We start from the raw sequence: 18078 nt of genomic DNA on the forward strand, positions 1-18078 counted from the left end.
GGGGGCAGGGGGGGGGCAGTAATAAGAGCTGAACTGGAGGATCATTCAATTATTCAGCTTCACGTCTCGGCTGCAAAGATTCAGAGGCTATTTTTAGATTCACTACAGGATTGCGTGTGTGGGGGGGGTCTCTGTGGCCCACCCTCTGTAGCCCAGTCTCTATAGCCCAGTCTCTGTGGCCCAATCTCTGTAGCCTAGTCTCTGTAGCCCAGTCTCTGTGGCCCAGTCTCTGTAGCCCAGTCTCTGTAGCCCAGTCTCTGTGGCCCACCCTGGTTGTCCTCCTGACGTCAGTCCTAATGAACATCCACGTCATGTAACAACAGTCATCTTATGAAGCATTTCCTGCGGCGTTACCCAGCAGATCCAACCAGCCAATCAGGCTGCTCCGTCAGGGATTATCACAGTCAGGACTTCAGTCACCACGGAGGGAAAAAACATGTTTTTATTTCACAACTTCTGCCGTGGGATTTCTGGAAGGCATTCCAGGCTGAGGAGACGGGTTCACAACAAACTGCTGGAAATCAGTTCTCTCTTATGGATCAGAGTCGGTACCAGTCCCTGTGGTGTCAGGCCGCGGTTCTGGGTTTTTTTTCCTCGTCAGTGAAGGAGTTTGAAGCCAGAATATTTAAGTCTTCATGAAACCCCTGAGCAGCTGCTCCGACATTTAAAAGTTTAGGTACATCTCACTTCACGGTGGAAAACCCATTGTTTTCAGACGTGCCTTTGTACACAGGCCGCTCTGACACGAGTCGGGCCACTGACCTGAGGTTGAGCCACCAGGAAAACATGCTGGGAGTTGATGACACGATTTGTTGGAATGAAAATGTTTTTTGTTTTTTTTTCAGGGAAACATGCTGGGAGTTGATGACACGATTCGTTTTTTTTATTTTCAGGTGTGTGTGACAACGTATCGAGTGTGTATTAACGCATCGGTAAGCGGACGTACAGTGGGGTTATTCAACATATGGCTCACGTCACTCCGACTGTGACGGTCGTCTCTGTTATAAATCTTTGGTAAAAATGATCTTTTATTATTGTTTTAAATAAATTAAGAGGATTTTGTTTCTTGAATTAAGTTCAGGAGAAACTTCTGATCTGAGTGTGTGTGTGTGTGTGTGTACTGACCTGTGAGAGTGAGTGTGTGTAGATATTTATCTCTTCATGGTCCAGACTGGGCCGGTGTCAGATGAAGTACTGTGTGGTTCAGACTGGTGACAGAGCTGCAGCAGCAGTGACGTAATCAGCAGCTGATCTGAAACACCTGCTGAGGGAAGAGGCTGGAGCTGCACGTGTGCGGGGTGTGGGCTCAGCCACGGTCAAGGCTGACACCTAGCGGTTTTTTTCTGGCACTGCGTCACTGCAGCAGCTGCATCCGTTCACAATCACAGCCCGGAGTTCTGTTGAAGTTAATCACAGTATTGTTTCCACCTGTGTCGGTGTTGGTTTGTGAAAATACAAAGTAGACAAACTAGGATTTTTTGACCATTTATTTTCTGATTTTTTTATTTGTGTGTAAAGATTTTGTTTTGGAGCACCAGATAATTTGGACTGTAAACCTTTTAAGAAATAAAATTCATGAATTTATCAAATTAAAATATGTGATTGACACATGGTCACATGGACCTTTTTGTGAAGACTTTTGATCAGTGTTTTTCACTGACTTTTCTCTCAGCTGCTTCTCAGATCATATTTAGTTCATAGGTTGAATTAGTTTTTTATAAAACTCTAAATAAACTGTTTTTTTTTTTTTACGGTTTCAAGAACTGGATAAAAGAAGTAAAAAACAAATTAGGTTGAATTAGTTTCCTACAAAACTCAAAATAAACTGTTTGTTTTTCTACAGTTTAAAGAACTGGTTAAAAGAAGTAAAAAAAAAACAAAAAAAAAACTTTTATTAAAATGAACAGTGATTTCTCATTCAATTCTTTCTAAAGTTGAGGGTTCAACTCCAGATGTATAAAAATATCTCCCATGGAATAAAGAGACGTGGAGCAGAGGAAACTTTGAAATATTTTATTAATGACTTTTCTTTTAAATAATCCAGGCCTCACTCCTTCACCAACAGACACACACTTTAGAAAAACACACACACACACACACAAATAAATTTCATGTAACATATTAAAGCTTGTCCCTGTCGTCTTGCATTCTGGGTAATGTGCTGACAGTGAGGTTACTGTTCTTTGACACTGGAGTGGCGTGACAACATGAGGACGTCCTAACTTTGGCAGTAAAGGCAGACGGAGGTAGGAGTGTGTTCAGGTGTTACAGTGGGAGGAGGTTCGAGTCCCTGCTCCTCAGAGGGTCAGCGTTGTTCTCAGTGATGGGACGTGAACGCCGCGTCACACCTCGTTATAAAAACGTCCCGTCTTTCAACACACTGACGCTGCAGCAGCACTCATCAACGTCAGGACACATTTCTTTTTCCATGTCTGTGGACAGTATCGGCCAATCACTGATGACCATTTCCTCTTATGAAGCAAAAGCAACAACAGAAGCGCAGGTTTAACCCAACCCTGGACCAGACTAATGGCTGAGAACCAAAGAGAAGCCTCCGGAACTCAGGTCGTGAAGCTAAAGTGTGAAAAAAAAAGCTGTTTGTTTTTGAAGGTTTAACTGTCGTAGTGTAAATGTTAACAGTGAGATTTTTCAATGTAAATAAATAGATGTGATTCACTTTTACACCAGACCCACTGTGTGAACAGACACACAGAACCTCTGCAGGAAACCAACACACACAGGAGAAAAAAGCCGAGACGTCATGGCGTTGGGTCGGAGCTCGGAGGAGGAGGAGGAGCCAACCTCTCTGTCTCTTTTGGCCGACGTGGTTGGTGGATCAAAGGTGGGACATTTTGGATTCCTGAGTGGGAAGTTTTCCTCCTGAACAAAGAGAAAATGTTTCAAATGTTAGTTATTTTTCTCTGATTAAATCAGATTCAAAACTGCTCCATGGCAGCGTTTTCACTTTGGTAAAAGAAGACCCCAAGGCAGCCATCAGTCATTCTGATTGAAATGTCTTTTTTCCCCTCACATTCTGATTGAAATGTCTTTTTTCCCCTAACACACAATTTTCTAAAAAGTAGACACATTTTTTTTAGTAGAAACATCTACAGAAAGGGGGCGCTATTATAAATGTGTGGTCAGGCAGCTTCCTTCTCACCCAGAGTGTCTTCCAGCCAGTTCACCATCACCTTGTTGACCTTCAGATTTCCCTGTGATGCTCTGAGGAGAGAATATGAATGAAATTAGTTCATTTATTTTAGTTATGGTATAAAAAAAAACAGAACCGTGTCAGAAGAACCAGAACCGACCCTTTGATTTTCTGCACGGCTCCAAGTCTGGACAGAGCAGCCAGAGCGTTTTTCTGCAGGTCCGATGACAAGACCTCAGAGTATTTCAGTCGACCTGGTTAGAAAAAAAACAAAATACTCAGCGGGTGGAAACGCAAAGTGTAGAAATTTGAAAAATAAAATTCAAACCTGCGAGAATTTGTTTGACTATGAACTTCCTGACATCTGGAACAAACTGTTTATCTGTTAATGTGTCGCCCTTTGATTCACAACAGGACCCTGCACACCATCTGGAAACACACACACAGGAAGAGTGTAGCAACAGTTGAGTGTGCCCACAGCACCCTCTAGCGGACATAAAGGGTATTTTTGTGACGTTAAACCATAATTAATAATAATATTTGGGAATAATACTGTAAACAGGCTGCCGCATGCAGGCACCAAGCATGTAGTTCCTCTGGGAATCGAACCCAGGACTCTCTGCTTCCAAGGTAGGCATGCTAACCGCTACACTATGAAACTGAAGTACAAATGCAGGATATTTTGTATGTTTTAGTCTTATTTTTTAAATATTATATTAAAAAAAATATTTTAAGACCAAGTCCAGCACCAAGGACCGTGTTTTTAGAACAACGGCCGTGAGTCTCCATCACCTGGTAGCCTTGTAGGAATGGGTCCAGCAGGCTGCTGAGGAAGCTCAGGGTTCTGTGTCCTTCCTCCGGCACCAGGACATGGTGCGAGAAGACGTCCAGCGCTCTGGCCTTTTCCAGCAGGTCGAAGGACATGGACAAGTCCTGCAGGACAGGAGACACGGGGTGAACTTGGACTCATGTCCAGACCATTACCAGACCAACTGAGTCAGACATGTTGGACAGCAGTTTTTCGAACCTGATTGGTTCCTCCAGGACAGAGGATGAACTCATGAAAGAACATGTTCCTGAGAAAGCTGTGACTGTTTGCGATTTCATCTGAAAGAAGAAACAGAACAGTGTGTTATTCTTAGTCTGGTGTTGGAGACGGTGGTGCAGTGACAGCAGACAACGGTTCAGTAGACTTTGATTCAATTTGAGTTAAGGTTGACCCTTAACAGATTCATTTGACCAAATCATCAGAAATATTTTCACTCTCTTACTTTTTTGCGTGGAGGAGGAAATGTTCATGGCTGACGCCACCAGCGCAGGACCGACAAACACGTGTAGCATCTGGTTCCTGTAGGAGACGCAGGACAGGATGATGACCGCCTGGTTAAAGAGCTCCTCCTCTGGAGAAGAAGCTCCGTGAGGCTCCCCAGGACTCAGCTGTCCTCCTGGTTGGAAAGATCATTCTAACTTCAACTTTTGTTCTCCACATCACTGAGAATTCTCTAAATGAAAAAAATGATCTGTGAAAAGTTGACATTTTTTCTAAAGCCAGGTGTACCTTGATGCAGAGCCAGTTGGACTCTTCCCTCAGAGATGGTGACCAGGCCCGGGTGGAGTCTAAGGCTGGAGGAGACGACCTCTGCTGGAGGCCTGTCGTCTGATGGACACAAAGGGAGTGTAAAAGTATTTGTTGGGTGTAATGTCACAGAGTAATATCCAGGTGGTAGTACTTCAAGACTTCAAACCGAACTTCAAACCTACCACTGAACCCCTTTTTTTTAATTTAATACTCATTATATATGCTGCACAATTATTATATATAGTATCTCTAATAAATTATTATTATTATTTCTATCTAATCCCACCACTACTACTAACATTGTCAACTCTTCTGACAAACATCAGAATCTTCATCTGGTCTGAACACTGAGTCCTTTGTTGGTCAGAGTACTTGAGTACACAGAGTCTACAGTGTGACTGTGGTGCTGCGGGAGGACAGAGTGTCTGAGGCGTAAACGGTACCAGGCCACTGAAGACAGGCGCCGAAGAGTCGAGACAGATCCCTCAGCCACAGCGCTCGGTCCGTGAGCTCCTGCAGCTTCATCCCAGGTTTCTGCCCCGACGCCAGGCTCTGATGGTGGTTCTGGAGCAGCAGGGTGGCCAGGAGGACGAAAGGATTCAGAACCATGTTAGCCTGCTGGTTCTGGACCAGCTGGTAGGCCAGTTCAATCACAACCTTGTTGATATCCTCGCCAGGCCTCTTTGGAATATGTCTAAAAAACAAAATAAAAAAAAAGACAAATATTCAGACTGGTTCTAATCACTGAACAGATATTGTGATTAGGAATTAAGAAATTTCTGTTACAATTTTCCATCATCTTAGTTTCATTAACTTCTCAAATAGATTTTAACTAGCATTTTTTAACTTGTCTTTTCATTTCAATCTCACCTTGGCATGAGGTTGAACTGGCTGCGTTTGACTCGACCCTCAGACAGTTTCCTGACAGACACAGGTTGACCAAAGTAAACATGGATGCTGCCGTAGTCTTCACTGAGGACCTTCCTGGCTTTGAACAGACCCTACGACCAGAGAAGAAACATTGGTGGAATCTAACAACATTCTGAGCGGATGTAACTCGTCCCCTGACTGAAACTGAAGTGACTCACTGAAGTGGACTCTTTGGGTTTGGGCACACCCAGCAGTTCTCTGGCGTAGAGTGACTCTTCTAAGATCCTCTCGTAGCTGATGCTCACTGGTAACAGGGTGACGTCGTACACTTCCCCTTTGAAGAAGGGTTCCAGGACCACGTTCAACAGACCTGAGAGAAGACGGTGATAAAATCAACACACTCTAGTATCTAGTATCACCAGATTCTTGCCAATACCCACCCCTAATATAATATATAATAGATGATCAGGAGACGTTAGCTGTTCTTTACCTAACTTTGGAGTCAAAGACTTAGACGTTCGGCTCCTGGTTCCTTCTAAGAAGAACTCAATTGGTGCGTAACCCTTCTGGAAAAACAAAGAGAAGTTCCAGACATTTAACCAATGCTGATTGATTTGATTCAACAGGTCATGCAAAGAGCTCTGGTCTGTGGGTTCAGCTGGTTACGGACCTTCAGTAAAGTCTGGACATATTCTGAGAAGACGGCCCAGTACAGCTTGTCTCCACCAAATGAGCGCCGGATGAAGAAGGCTCCGGACTTTCTCAGCATCTCTCCAACCATCTTCATTCCCATAAAGTCTGCGAAAGGAAGGAGAAATACCATTATAGTTTCATTTATGTAGAGTTAGAGCTAAACGTGTGAGAAAATAATGAAGATTAATCAATAAAATTATAACATAAATTCAAAATTGAAGAAATAATGCATAATTATTTTGACATCTAAGTGTTTACTGAGTTACTCCACGGTTGTGTGCAGCGTTTACCCATGCCAGCAGCAATGACCGGTAGGGGCGTGTCATAGGTGTACAGGATGTAGGACATCAGCAGAAAGTCCAGGTAACTACGGTGACTGGGCAGCAGCACGACAGGATTCTCCTGCACAGCCTGCTGGAGCTGACCACAGCACAAGCACAGGTTGTGTGTTTGTCCATAAATCCTCTCTGCAGATGAAACTGTCACATGACGAGGCTGTTTGTGTGTCTGCTCACCCTCTGGATTCCATCCTCATTGACGTGGATGCTGCGGAACAAGGTTTTAAAGACTTTGCTGAGTGTGAAGGCAAAGAAGCGAACGGTGCTGAGCTGCAGGCCGTGGGCCATCTCTTCCAGGATGGCCGAGGCCTCAGCCTGGACCTCATCCACAGGCCGCCCGCTCTCAGTGGAGACCTGTAATTAAATATTTATTATATATATGGCCAACAATTCAAATGAACCCAGAAATGAACTGAACCTCTCAGCTCTGATTGGCTATCCTAGATTTACACAGTAATGACAATGATGCATTCACTGTCCTCAGAAAAATTGGACTGACATGAAGTTAGGGGAGTCAATTTAAAAAAAAACAAAAAAAAAATTAATTTTGTTTAACAATAAATTATCAAATCAAAGAACCAAAGTGAGAGTAAAAAAGAACTTGTAATATGTTATTTATTAAGTATTTTACTCAAAATACTTCAGGGCTGAAACGTTCAGTTACACAGTGTAACAACAATCTGTCACCAGATTTCTACCTGTCTGACGACAAAGCACAGCGGGTCTGACTGCAGCACCATGTCCTTCAGCTCATTGGCTGTGGCCGGAGTCACCTCTTTATACAGGGGGGGTGTGTACGACCTGAGGGCGTATCTCAGATCACTGGAATTCCTCCTTTCTTCCAAAATATCCTCAAACTCATCCTTTTTCTTCAACATGGACTCTCCATGCTGCGTCGGAGAAAACATCGTACTGCGTTAGAAAAACGCACACATCTGTATTTAACTTAATAACCTACTTAAATTTGAAAACTTTCTTCCATAAGTTGAATTTAATTAATTAACAACGTACTGGTTAGAAGACAAGTGTGACTAGTTTCTGTCTTTCTTACCACTTGTGACTGTGAAAATCATTCATGTTTGAATGAACTGTCAAATGTTAAACTGAGATTGCAGTAGCACAAACTTATGTTAGCTTAGCCACTTAGCAGAGTCACATACCGAGTAAACGGGCAGGGGCGCCATTTTAATCAGTCCTTTTGGAGACGTAGACACAATTTCCAACGTGCTATAATATATGAAACAAACCTCGCTTAACTTTTCAAACAAAACATATACTCTGGTAACTTGAGACCGCTCATCTTCCTACGGACCGTCAATTCACGGGCGATGCCACTTCCGGCTACGTAGCTACGGAGGCCGCGATTTGACACATTTGGTCGGGTTTCCTCTAACCACGTGGTTCCGTGGGTTGTTGTCATTCAGACTCTACCTACAACACTGTTAGCTTTAGCGTTATAACAGCTGAAGGCTAGAGATTTGCTACGTCTTCTTAGTTTAAAATGAGCTCAAAGAGACCCACAAAGCAGGACAAGGATTTTCTGTTTCTTGAACAAGTGTTGGACAAGTTCTACGACCTCGGTACGTGTAACTGCTTGTGCTTGTGTAATTACTACGTGGCTAACCTTTTGTTATGCATATGTGGAGAACAATTTATATACATGTATAGTCACAGATATCGGGTTTGTGGATTTGTTCTGGTTTGTTATAAAACCTCCGAGTTATGTTTGTGTCCATTAAATAACTAGAAATCATTCTTTAAAAAGTGACAGCAATTTAAAGATCTTAAAATCGGATTTTTATGTTATTGTGATGTAGATAACGGCACTGGTTCGAAGAAGCTCAAGTCAAATAAGAAGAAAAGAAGAAAACATGAGGGAGAGCTGGAGGAGGACACAGAGGAGTCCACTGGAGCTGGAAACAGGAGTAGCATCACCGACAACCACAGAGCGCCACCTGCTGGTGCTTTACAGCAGCAGCATACAAAAACAGAACACGCAGGTTGAGGCTTCTTTCTCATGGCATTAGGCTGAAAAAGAAAAAATCTCACTCCACATAATTTACACATAACTTCACGTGTTACCCAGGTACCACTGCACAGCGGGGCAACAAAGTGGAGGTGGTGACGTTTCAGGATCCGAGGAAAAGACCGAAAACCAGTCAGAGAACGGCTGTAGAAGCCACACCAGTGAGTTCTTATTTGATGACACATTAAAAAAATGTTTTTTTCAAGTCAAATATTGAAAACAAAACAATTGGTTTTCTCTTTTTTTTTGGCCTGTTCTGTCTTCACTAGAAGACTCCGACGACGACACAAAAGAAGAAAAATGACCAGATTCAGGAAGAACTGAGTTTGGAAAAGGTGACACTTACAGTACATCTACATGTTGTTGTTGTCAGGGTTCATGTTACAGTACATCTACATGTTGTTGTTGTTGTTGTCAGGGTTCATATTTAGAAGGTGCTCAAACTAATGTGTGTGTACCTCGACTTCAGGCTCGTCTGGAGGTCCACCGCTTCGGAATCACGGGCTACAAGAAGGAGGAGCAGCGTGGGTTTGAGCAGGACAGAGCCATCATGCTGGGAGCCAGAGTGAGAACTTCCCTGCATCTCATCATCATTAGCTCCAGCTGTGACAGAGCAGGTCATGTGACCAGGTTACTGATTTAATCGTTGATAATTTTCTGTCGTCCAGCCTCCCAAAAAACCATACGTCAACTACAGAGTGCTGCAGCAGCAGATCAGAGAGAAGAAGCAGAAAGTGAAGGAGGAGGTGGAGCTGGAGCCGGTGAGGCAGTGGATTAGTTACTCTGAGAATATCACAGTACCACAAGTATTACTGCAAAGTATTGTTGTTACCTCCTGGTTGTCATCCACAGGAGCTAAAGAAAAAGAAGAAGCAGAAAAAACCGAGGTGGGTGAAGTTTTTCTACAGTTACATGAAGTACTGTAGTAGTAATCGATCACACAGTATTCCTCAATAACCTCATAGTTTTTAACCTTCGTGTCATTGACTCAAATCTCCGTCTTCCTTCCTTCCATGCCTCTCCTCCTCCAGGGACCAGAAGACGACGTCCTCTGGTTCTGGCTCAGCTCCCACAGGACAAATGGGCCGCTTCAAGAACGGCATGTTGATCCTCAGCCCCAAGGAGATCCAGACAATCAAAGGCAGCAAAAGAAAGAAATAAGTCGGTTTGACCGAGGACTTGACCTTGTGTCTAGGGATGTCTCATGTTTTCACATCAACACAAAAAAGAGAAATAGGTTCCATCACAGTTTATTTATTTAATTTTAGAAATGATCACAAAACTGCTGCTTTTAAGTGGTTTTTCTATTTTTTTTCTTCTTTTTTTTTTTAACAAATGACGGCGCTCCGACGCAGTAGTCGTTTACAAATCAGTCTTACAAAACATTTACAGAGGTGCGGGGCGGGGGTCAGAACAGGACAGAACAGACGGAGGACATTTTTATAAAAGCACACACACACATATCCTGGCAGATTTTTTATGAAAAAACTCACAGAGCTTCTTGTTGCTGCTCACTGAGATGTAAACTTCAGAGTTTGGATGAAAACGGCGATGACCGTTCAAATAAAACCAGGTCCAGTGACGTGATGCGACAGTGTACGGCAGGATGAGGTCACACGTTTCGTCATCTCCCAGAAGCAGCTTTTTGGATTTTTTTTTTTTTTAAATTTCACAGAAACAAAACGTGAATTTTGATTTATTTTGCAGCCACTGACAGTCACCTGTACAAACTGTAAACTGCTGTACTGATAAAATAAATATGTCATCAATGTATTTACATACTGTATTTGTTATTTTTATACTCAATTATAAAGAAAAAATAATAAAGTTAACATGTTTTTTTTCTCCAGCACCACATTTAAAAATAATACAGGTCACATTCACAGGTGGGTGTGAGGTAAAGGGACTCGCCGTTAACAATGACATCATAACAGAAAAGGTCACAATACGTTTGTAGATGGCAATGAAATATATATGAAATAGTTTAAATAGTAATATTTTTGGAAAAAAATATATTTTTACAAAGTAAATGCACAGGTCATTTCACATCTGTGTAAATGTAAAAACCCAAAACTTAGAGTCAGACATTTGGAATAAAATATAAAAATTAATCTGACAAACAATAGCTGTGTAACTTAAAGTTTTGGATTATATATAGGTTTTTAGTTTTTAACCTTTTGCCCTGGAGGCTGTTGTTTTTCTCTGCTGTGAGGACAGAGAAGAAAACGTCACTGTGAAGCCCTTCAACGTGAACAGGCAGCACGATGAAAACACGAGTCCCTTTGGCAAAGTTCAGGCATTTATGACGTCACCTGCCTACATTATGTTTTTACTGGTCAACGTCAGGACTCGTTTGTTCTTTACATAATTAATATGACATGAAAAAACTGAAAATATATGTGTTAAGTTAAGAGAAAGACAATCTGTTCTTGTTGTTGAGCTGTGACTGGCAGCAGACAATAGTAGAAATAACAGTTTCCTATTTACAGAAGAGCATCCGACACTAGAGGGCAGTAAACGTCAGTCGATGCTTCTCCATCCATGCTCCGTTCTGTACATAACATACTCATCAGTATTTACACCACTGTGGATTCGAACACCGGAAATACATATTTTTTAGTGGGGAACTTATTTGTTACTGGTGTGGAATAAAGATAAATGAACAAAAAGATGTTTTTGTTGACGTGACATAAAATCGTAGCAGCAATTTTCAACATCAGTTCCAGTTCTTCTATCGACACAGACTCAGAAATGAGGCCTGGAACAATTTTCTCATGCAACTTGACCAAAAAACAATTTTAGCTTCTTTTTCTTCCCAGAGATTTTTTACGTGGCCACCACGTACAGGTGCAGCCATAAAGGCATTAAATCCTAAATTAAAATGAGGTTAGAGTCTGTGTAAAGGTATAAAAGAACAAACTTCATCTACAGAGAAAAACTCAATAATGACTTTGGAATAAATCATTATTATTATTGAACTTAATGAAGTGTGGATTTCTTCTTTTCTGTGCAGCAAAATTAAGAAACTTAAAAAGTCTTTTGGTCCAATGTGTTTTGTGTTCAAACATGATTGGTCAATACATTTATGCCACTGTAGTTTTTGTGTTGTTCTCCGGCTGTGTGGATTTTCCACATGAATTTTTTATTTCCCCTCATGTCCAGTTGTTGCCTCAGGTCCTAAATCATTTTTCCATTAAACTCAAACTAAAATCCCCTGAAGCTGTGGGCAGAACTGCTGCAGCCACAGCTCGGAGGAAGCTGCAGGGAAACGGTCGCTTTTTATTTTTATGGTTAATATTTCAGCAGCAGAAACAGAAACTGCCCACCACGCCGTTAGAACTGGGACAGAAAAAACAGTCCGTTTGAGGCAGCATGCTTAAAAAACCCTCAGAGGTCAGATGACCCACTGGACTGTACACAGGTCAACATAGGTCACTGCACAGTGTAGGTATCAAGGATCGGTCGGCCAGTGACAGCCGTAATAACGTCATCACTGAAGGATCTTTCAATTTTCAAATTGACCTTTGACCTGTTTCGAAATATTGTTAAAATATCTTTTAAATAAAAAAAGTAAAGGGATATTGACTGGATTCATTTTGAATGAAGTAAATTTGGAGAAAACTGAAGTGCTTTTTTTTTTAACTGCATCCCACTGAGATCCAGTACCAAATGACCTACGGACTGGCACTGGTCCACGGACCAGGGGTTGCGGTTGGTGTAGAAGTCTTTTTACCTCTGATTTGGTTAGAGCCACAGGGTTGAGGAGGGTGAGGGTACAACAGAGAGTCCTGTACCAGGGTCCACAGTAACTCCAGTCATGGTTCCAGTACAGCTACTGTACAAACGCTAATATACAACCTCGTCCATGATGATGGTGGTGCAACGTGAGGAGCGTCAACAGATGGAGAAGGATGAAGGTGGGTGAGGGTGAGGGTGAGGGTGGGGGAGGAAAATCCATCCACTCTGGACATGATTGATGTTGGGAGTGTGTCTCCAGAGCATGTTCAGAGGAGGAGGAGGTGGAGGAGGGTTAGCTCCTACTGTTTGATATTCTTTGGCACCTCCAGGCCGGTGAGTAAGGTCACCTGGAAGGTCAAGAAATTCAGCTTTGTCAAAAACTTCATGAAAAACAGGAGAATGTACTTCAAAGTACTTCAAAGTACAGCTACTTCAAGTACAGCTGAGTCAACACAGCTCATTCTCTCTCTCTCTCTGTGTGTCTATAGAAAGGTCAGGGACCTCTGCTTTAGCACACTCCTGTGGACTAGTTTGTCCTAAACAGAACCAAAGACCACAGCTGACCACACTGACCTGAACGTTTCTGTTCAGGCTGACCGCCGGCACAAAGACCCCGTCCAGGTTGGTGAAGGCGGTGGGTCCGTGCTGCTCTTTGTTGATGAAGAAGGTCAGGGTGTGTTTGACCAGGTCCAGCAGGACCCCCACAGTCGAGCCCTTGGTGATGCCCCCCTCGGCCCTGCAGGTGGAAGACCACAGTGACATCAAACCAGTGGTCGCTGTCAGGATTGAACCCAAAACCCATTTGCCCCAATTCATTGCCTATTTGTGGAGTCACAATTTGAGTGACACCTATAGACAAAGTGACGTAACTACAAATAAAGTTTTGTCATTTTTGTTGACAGCGTCTATAAAAACAAATAAAAACAAAAACATTTTATTTTACTGTCATAAAACATGAATTTAGTGGAAATAAATGGTCATGAATGTGTGCACGCTGATGACATCACAGCTCTAGAAACAGCCTTTCAGAAAGAAGCAGCCTTACTGACCTTAATGACCATGAAGTCAACTCTCTGTTTTCATTCACTACAGTCTATATATGAACCTGCCTGAAGCTGAACTGTGAGCCCACAACAAAGATGGCCGCCTCAGGATACAGGTCTCTGTACAGCCTGTATTCCGAGACGAGGGAGTCAAAACAACGTAAATAAGGCCAAACACACACACACACACACACACACACACACACACGGAGGATGATTTATGGCGCCAGAGCCAACGGCAGCAGTGAATAAATATGTGGTGGCGCTGCGGAATCAAAGAGAAATAAAATCAAACGCACATTTCCTGAACCTTTGAAGAGTTGAGGTTAGGTCTAAATAAGAGACGAGAACATTGTCTGGTGAAATATTGGGTTGGTAGTTTGATCACTTTGTGCTGACACTGATGTTTGATGTCTTCAGTAGCCGGCGGTCTTTTTGCTCCGACTGCTCCCTGGTGGGTTTGTTAGTAGGAAAGGTACGAGCCCCCGGGGGTCTCCCTGTCACTCTGAATATATAGTATTACTTTTATTATGCTACACACACACACGGGGGTGTGTGCGTGCGTGTGTGTAATAAGATCAAAGCGCTGCTGTACAGAGACCCCTGCTGTTCGTTCTTGTTGATGTTGATTTAATAACATGACGATCAGGTTCATTACTTCATTCAAATACTTCCCAAAGCAGTAATACCATTTGTATTCATTAATTGAAATTCATTATTGAAAATAGTTGAAAATGGTTTGAGAGACACTTCACAGGAAGACAGGAGACAGGGTTCTAAAATGTGCCAACAGTGGAAAAGCTCCGCTCTCTTTCTGTTCAGCCGACTGTGTTCACTGTGAGGAAAATGTGATTTTTTTCTCTTTATGTTCTGAGATCATATTTTATTTATGTGTTGACATAAACAGAGTATGAGAGCTGCATTAAAGACTGAGAAACAAACATGCGAGAGACTCAGCAGGACTGATGAAAGTACTCAGGATTCAAAGTTTGAGGATTTTGACCTGTAGTACTTTCTATGGCTTTGAACCTGAACATGTGAATTTCAGGATCTAAGTGTGCACACATACAGGGAGTGACACCAGTTTCAGTCTAACTTCAGTTTCTGGTACCTACATCCAAACTCCTTCAAACTCCAACAGAAGCCAGTTTCCCTCAATTTCTAAGGTTTTTACTGAAGTTAAAGATTTTTCTTTTCACATATAAAATCAAAAACAAACAAAAAAAATCACCAGACAACACTCATCAGCTCCACTCACACAGACAACCAGCCACATTGGCAGCTGGTGATTACTGATGAACCTTCTCACCACAGACACTGTCACCGCCCTGACTCCGCCCTGACTCCGCCCACTCACTCACCTGTTGGTGTGGGAGTTGTTGTGCATGAACCACGAGCGGTTGTTGTCCACATACATGGCCCAGGCCTTGTCGTCCTTCCCCAGCATCATGTCCTTCACGGTGTTAATCCTGGCCACGCCAAACGCCGGGTCCGGGTGGTTGTCGTATCGATCGATGCTGACCTCCCAGTAATGGACGCCCTGGAAACGCCACCATGACATGGAATAATTAAATGGGATGAATCCAGACGCCGGTGCTGTGACCAGTGATCACGGTCAACGACCAACATGTGACATCACCACCTGGAACAGCCTGGAACTGTTTCCTAACCTTGGAGAAAGCAGCCGTTCCCAGCACCACGCGGTCGTCGTAGCTGTTGCAGGTCACCGTCTGGTTCTCGTTGGTCAGGACCATGTCCCGGTGAGCTGAGGAGGGGTCAAAGGTGAACCAGGCCACTGCAGGAAAGATGGAAGTGGAGATGCTTCATTAACAAGGATTGAATGGAGGAGGAGGGTGAGGGAAGGTGCAGAGGGGGGGGGGGCGACAAAGATTTATCAGACGTCAGTCGTTAGTCTGACAGGAGGACGTCTGTGGACCGTCTGTGTCCCAGAACAACGACGGTCCACAGACGTCTCCGCTTTCCTCTGTTTTCTCTCCGCTGATTCCTGTCTTTTTTGGACAGGATAAAAACCTGTGATTATCTCAAACAGAAGCTTCGTCTCAGACGATGACAGGAGACGAGATAAAAGACGGTCTGTCCCCACACACACACACACACACACACACATTTACACAGCCAGCCTACCATCTGAGGTCTTCAGCACCACGGTCTTGCTGTACGGCCCCACACCGACGGCGTTGTAGGCCTTCACCCGGGCGTTGTAGGAGCTGTTGAAATGGAGGCCGTCCACCGTGCACACCGTCTCCTTCCCAACGTACACTTCCTGAAACCACAACATCTGCACCGTCACATCTACACGTCAACATCACAAACACTTTGTGACATTTTTTCACACACAGAATTCATCAAGTGGACCAGATTGAACCCCGAAGTGGGTCAGTTTTGGCCCACGGGCCATACGTTTAACCCCCCTATATTAATCCATGCTTTAGAGAAGGTTGGGTTTCCACAGGTCTGGGTTTGAACCTCCTGATGATCCAGGTCATGTTCAAATTAACACCTGCATCTCTTGGTAATACTCGAGTATTACTACTATTACTACAGTCTGTACTGCGTGTACACCAGACTGTAGTGGTGACACCGTTTCCTGCTCCTACCCTGTACTGCCCGCCGTTGCCATCGTCCAGCTCCAGGATGTAGCCTTCGATCGGGTTCCCTGTGGGCGCTGTCACTCTCCAGGCCAAGGTGGCGCTGTTGTTCCTGGTGCAGCATTTCTCCAGCTGCAGGAGCGGGGGCCCCGGCACCGACGGTCCAGTCTCCACTGTTGGATGAATGGACGGAGAATAAATACAATGGTGGTTTAGGAAGAGAAAAGACAGGAGAATGGAAGGTCAAACTGGGGGGCGGGGGTCAGGTTGGGTGGGGTGTTTTCAAGTAAACTTGGAAAAAAAGTATCTTAATAAATTAGTGGAGAAGGTGAAGAAGACATCAGGAGGGAAATCAGTGTCGCTTTTAAAGGAAAAGTTTGCAGAAATTTCCTCAGTTATAAACCATTGGTTGTTTTTTTTTTTTGACGAGTCAAAACATCACTTCTGGTTTAAAGTCAGAGAAAACAAATGTTAGGGAGGGGTGGGACGGAAAGCTGACTTCAATGACTGACCAATAAAACGTGGAATTAGAAATGAAATATTGTTGATTTCACAGCTTTATCTGTGTGTTTAGATCTAAACTCCTGCATACTCTACCTTCAACCAGGGTGAACACGACAAAACAAATTATTGCCTGGATGTGTCAACTTAGAGGCCGGTAATTATTTAAGAAGACGCCCCAGCTGTAGTGAGTACTGTAGTACTACTGAGTACTACTGACTGTAGCGTACTCTACTGACCGTAGAGTACTCTACTGACTGTAGAGTACCTGGACACAGGTGTTGGTGATGATGTCAGGTCGACCACATGCTCAGACACAGGAAACAGACAGGACCAGGACAGAAAACTAAACATTGACACCAGTTCCATTATTGATGAGAAGTGACTGATTAATTAGGTCTGTGTCACAACAACAAACACGTTTCCAACCAGGATCTCTGTGATGTCCGACAGGGATCGGGATCGGGATCAGGATCAGGAGGGAGTGACCAAATAGGAAAACAGTTGGGTTCAGATGTGGTAACGTAGATTTGGTGACCAAATAGGAAAACAGTTGGGTTCAGATTTTTTTTTTTAAATACCTCCTGGACTCTGTGGCTCCACCTCAGCCTCATCATTCTTAGCCTCCTGTCTTTCTATCAATAAGGAGTTCTCCTGCACCTCTGGAGGAACCGCGGCAGCAAAATAAACATGTTTTCATTATCAGGTGTCGTGGAACAACATGGACGAGAACGATACACAATATTTGACCAGCAGGGGGAGTACAGCCTGACTGCAGCATTGTGGGAATAATACATGCAATAAGTGCTGATTCCATATTAATACACATGAAGAATTCACGTGGGCTGGTCTCTGGGTGTATGTAGTGAAAGGACGCAGCGTTAACCCACGGGCAGCTGCAGCTGCAGCAGCAGTTATTAATATCTAAAGAGCTGAGAACCTTCTAGAAACCTCAGTCCATTTTATCTGCACTTTACAATCTGGACTTTACAGTTTTACACTGGAATTAAAAATATGACTATTCCCCGCCCCCTATTTTGGGAACTGCTGCTCCGATGTAGCATGTTTACACCTAGTGGACAGCAGGTGAATTTGACCTGGTGTCTGAACATCTCATTCTTCATGTCCTGAACAGAACAGTGGTTAGAAAAATCAATTAATTGCACAATTATTCACAGCTGGTTATGGCATTGATTACAACTATTGAATTACATTATGGGAAATGAGAGTCAGGTTTATCTATTGATTTTTTTTAAACCTTTTCTCTGGGTCGGAGTCCAGACCATAATGAGTCAAATATCGAATGACTGAAGAGACGAGGAGAAATGAAAACTGGAGAACGACAGTTGAAGAAGGATCACAAGGCATGCTGGGAATTCTGGGTCCTTTCTTTACCTTTGCCTTGGCAGAAGTCCAGCTGCAGGATGTTCTGGAGCAGAGAGTCTGTGCTGAGGGTGAGGTCAAACTCGGGGCCCACCTTAGGCTCCAGGGCCCCTTTGACCCACTGGTCCTGGGACGATGCTACGCGCT

The 18078-nt window shown here is 43.4% G+C and overlaps 3 protein-coding genes and 1 non-coding gene across 5 annotated transcripts in view; 1 reads left to right on the forward strand and 3 right to left on the reverse strand.

The window, feature by feature from the left end:
* Positions 1–1998: 1998 nt before the first annotated feature.
* Positions 1999–7971, reverse strand: gnpat (glyceronephosphate O-acyltransferase). The gene is given in 18 exon segments (XM_025056822.1): positions 1999–2880; positions 3161–3222; positions 3312–3405; positions 3480–3561; positions 3563–3580; positions 3944–4084; positions 4179–4258; positions 4423–4596; positions 4710–4808; positions 5174–5424; positions 5601–5731; positions 5819–5970; positions 6091–6166; positions 6271–6398; positions 6584–6713; positions 6809–6985; positions 7330–7521; positions 7792–7971. Coding segments are annotated over 18 exon segments (2055 nt in total). The 5' UTR covers positions 7816–7971; the 3' UTR covers positions 1999–2836.
* Positions 3740–3812, reverse strand: trnap-ugg (transfer RNA proline (anticodon UGG)). Its single transcript has one exon. It is a non-coding gene; the product is annotated as a tRNA-Pro (tRNA).
* A 10-nt stretch (positions 7972–7981) lies between the features above and the next one.
* fsaf1 (40S small subunit processome assembly factor 1) lies at positions 7982–10430 on the forward strand. 2 transcript variants are annotated; one of them, XM_008313360.3, is made up of 8 exons: positions 7982–8211; positions 8449–8631; positions 8718–8818; positions 8927–8992; positions 9127–9222; positions 9326–9418; positions 9510–9544; positions 9689–10430. In XM_008313360.3, the coding sequence occupies exons 1-8, from the start codon at positions 8133–8135 to the stop codon at positions 9816–9818; spliced, it is 783 nt and encodes a 260-aa protein (XP_008311582.1). In that variant the 5' UTR covers positions 7982–8132; the 3' UTR covers positions 9819–10430. The 2 variants fall into 2 exon arrangements, with proteins under 2 accessions (XP_008311582.1, XP_016889288.1); XM_017033799.2 differs by having other exon boundaries at positions 8930–8992.
* Positions 10431–10972: 542 nt separating this feature from the next.
* trim67 (tripartite motif containing 67) overlaps positions 10973–18078 on the reverse strand; it is a 21541-nt gene continuing 14435 nt past the window's right edge. The window contains exons 5-11 of the mRNA XM_025057054.1: positions 17944–18076; positions 16057–16220; positions 15584–15722; positions 15109–15233; positions 14800–14978; positions 12969–13131; positions 10973–12742 (exon numbers count right to left, since the gene is read on the reverse strand). Of these exons, the coding sequence (XP_024912822.1) occupies positions 12695–12742; positions 12969–13131; positions 14800–14978; positions 15109–15233; positions 15584–15722; positions 16057–16220; positions 17944–18076 (951 nt within the window). The 3' untranslated portion in view covers positions 10973–12694. The remainder of the gene's footprint in view (positions 12743–12968; positions 13132–14799; positions 14979–15108; positions 15234–15583; positions 15723–16056; positions 16221–17943; positions 18077–18078) is intronic.

This window comes from Cynoglossus semilaevis, chromosome 7 (genome assembly GCF_000523025.1).
Source record: "Cynoglossus semilaevis isolate Cse_v1.0 chromosome 7, Cse_v1.0, whole genome shotgun sequence".
NCBI classification, from domain to species: Eukaryota; Metazoa; Chordata; class Actinopteri; order Pleuronectiformes; family Cynoglossidae; genus Cynoglossus; species Cynoglossus semilaevis.

Coding starts and splice junctions, on each gene's coding strand:
- fsaf1 (XM_008313360.3), top strand. CDS start 8,133: ATGAGCTCAAAGAGACCCACAAAGCAGGACAAGGATTTTCTGTTTCTT. Junction 8,212..8,448: donor GGACAAGTTCTACGACCTCG/GTACGTGTAACT, acceptor ATTGTGATGTAG/ATAACGGCACTGGTTCGAAG. Junction 8,632..8,717: donor TACAAAAACAGAACACGCAG/GTTGAGGCTTCT, acceptor CGTGTTACCCAG/GTACCACTGCACAGCGGGGC.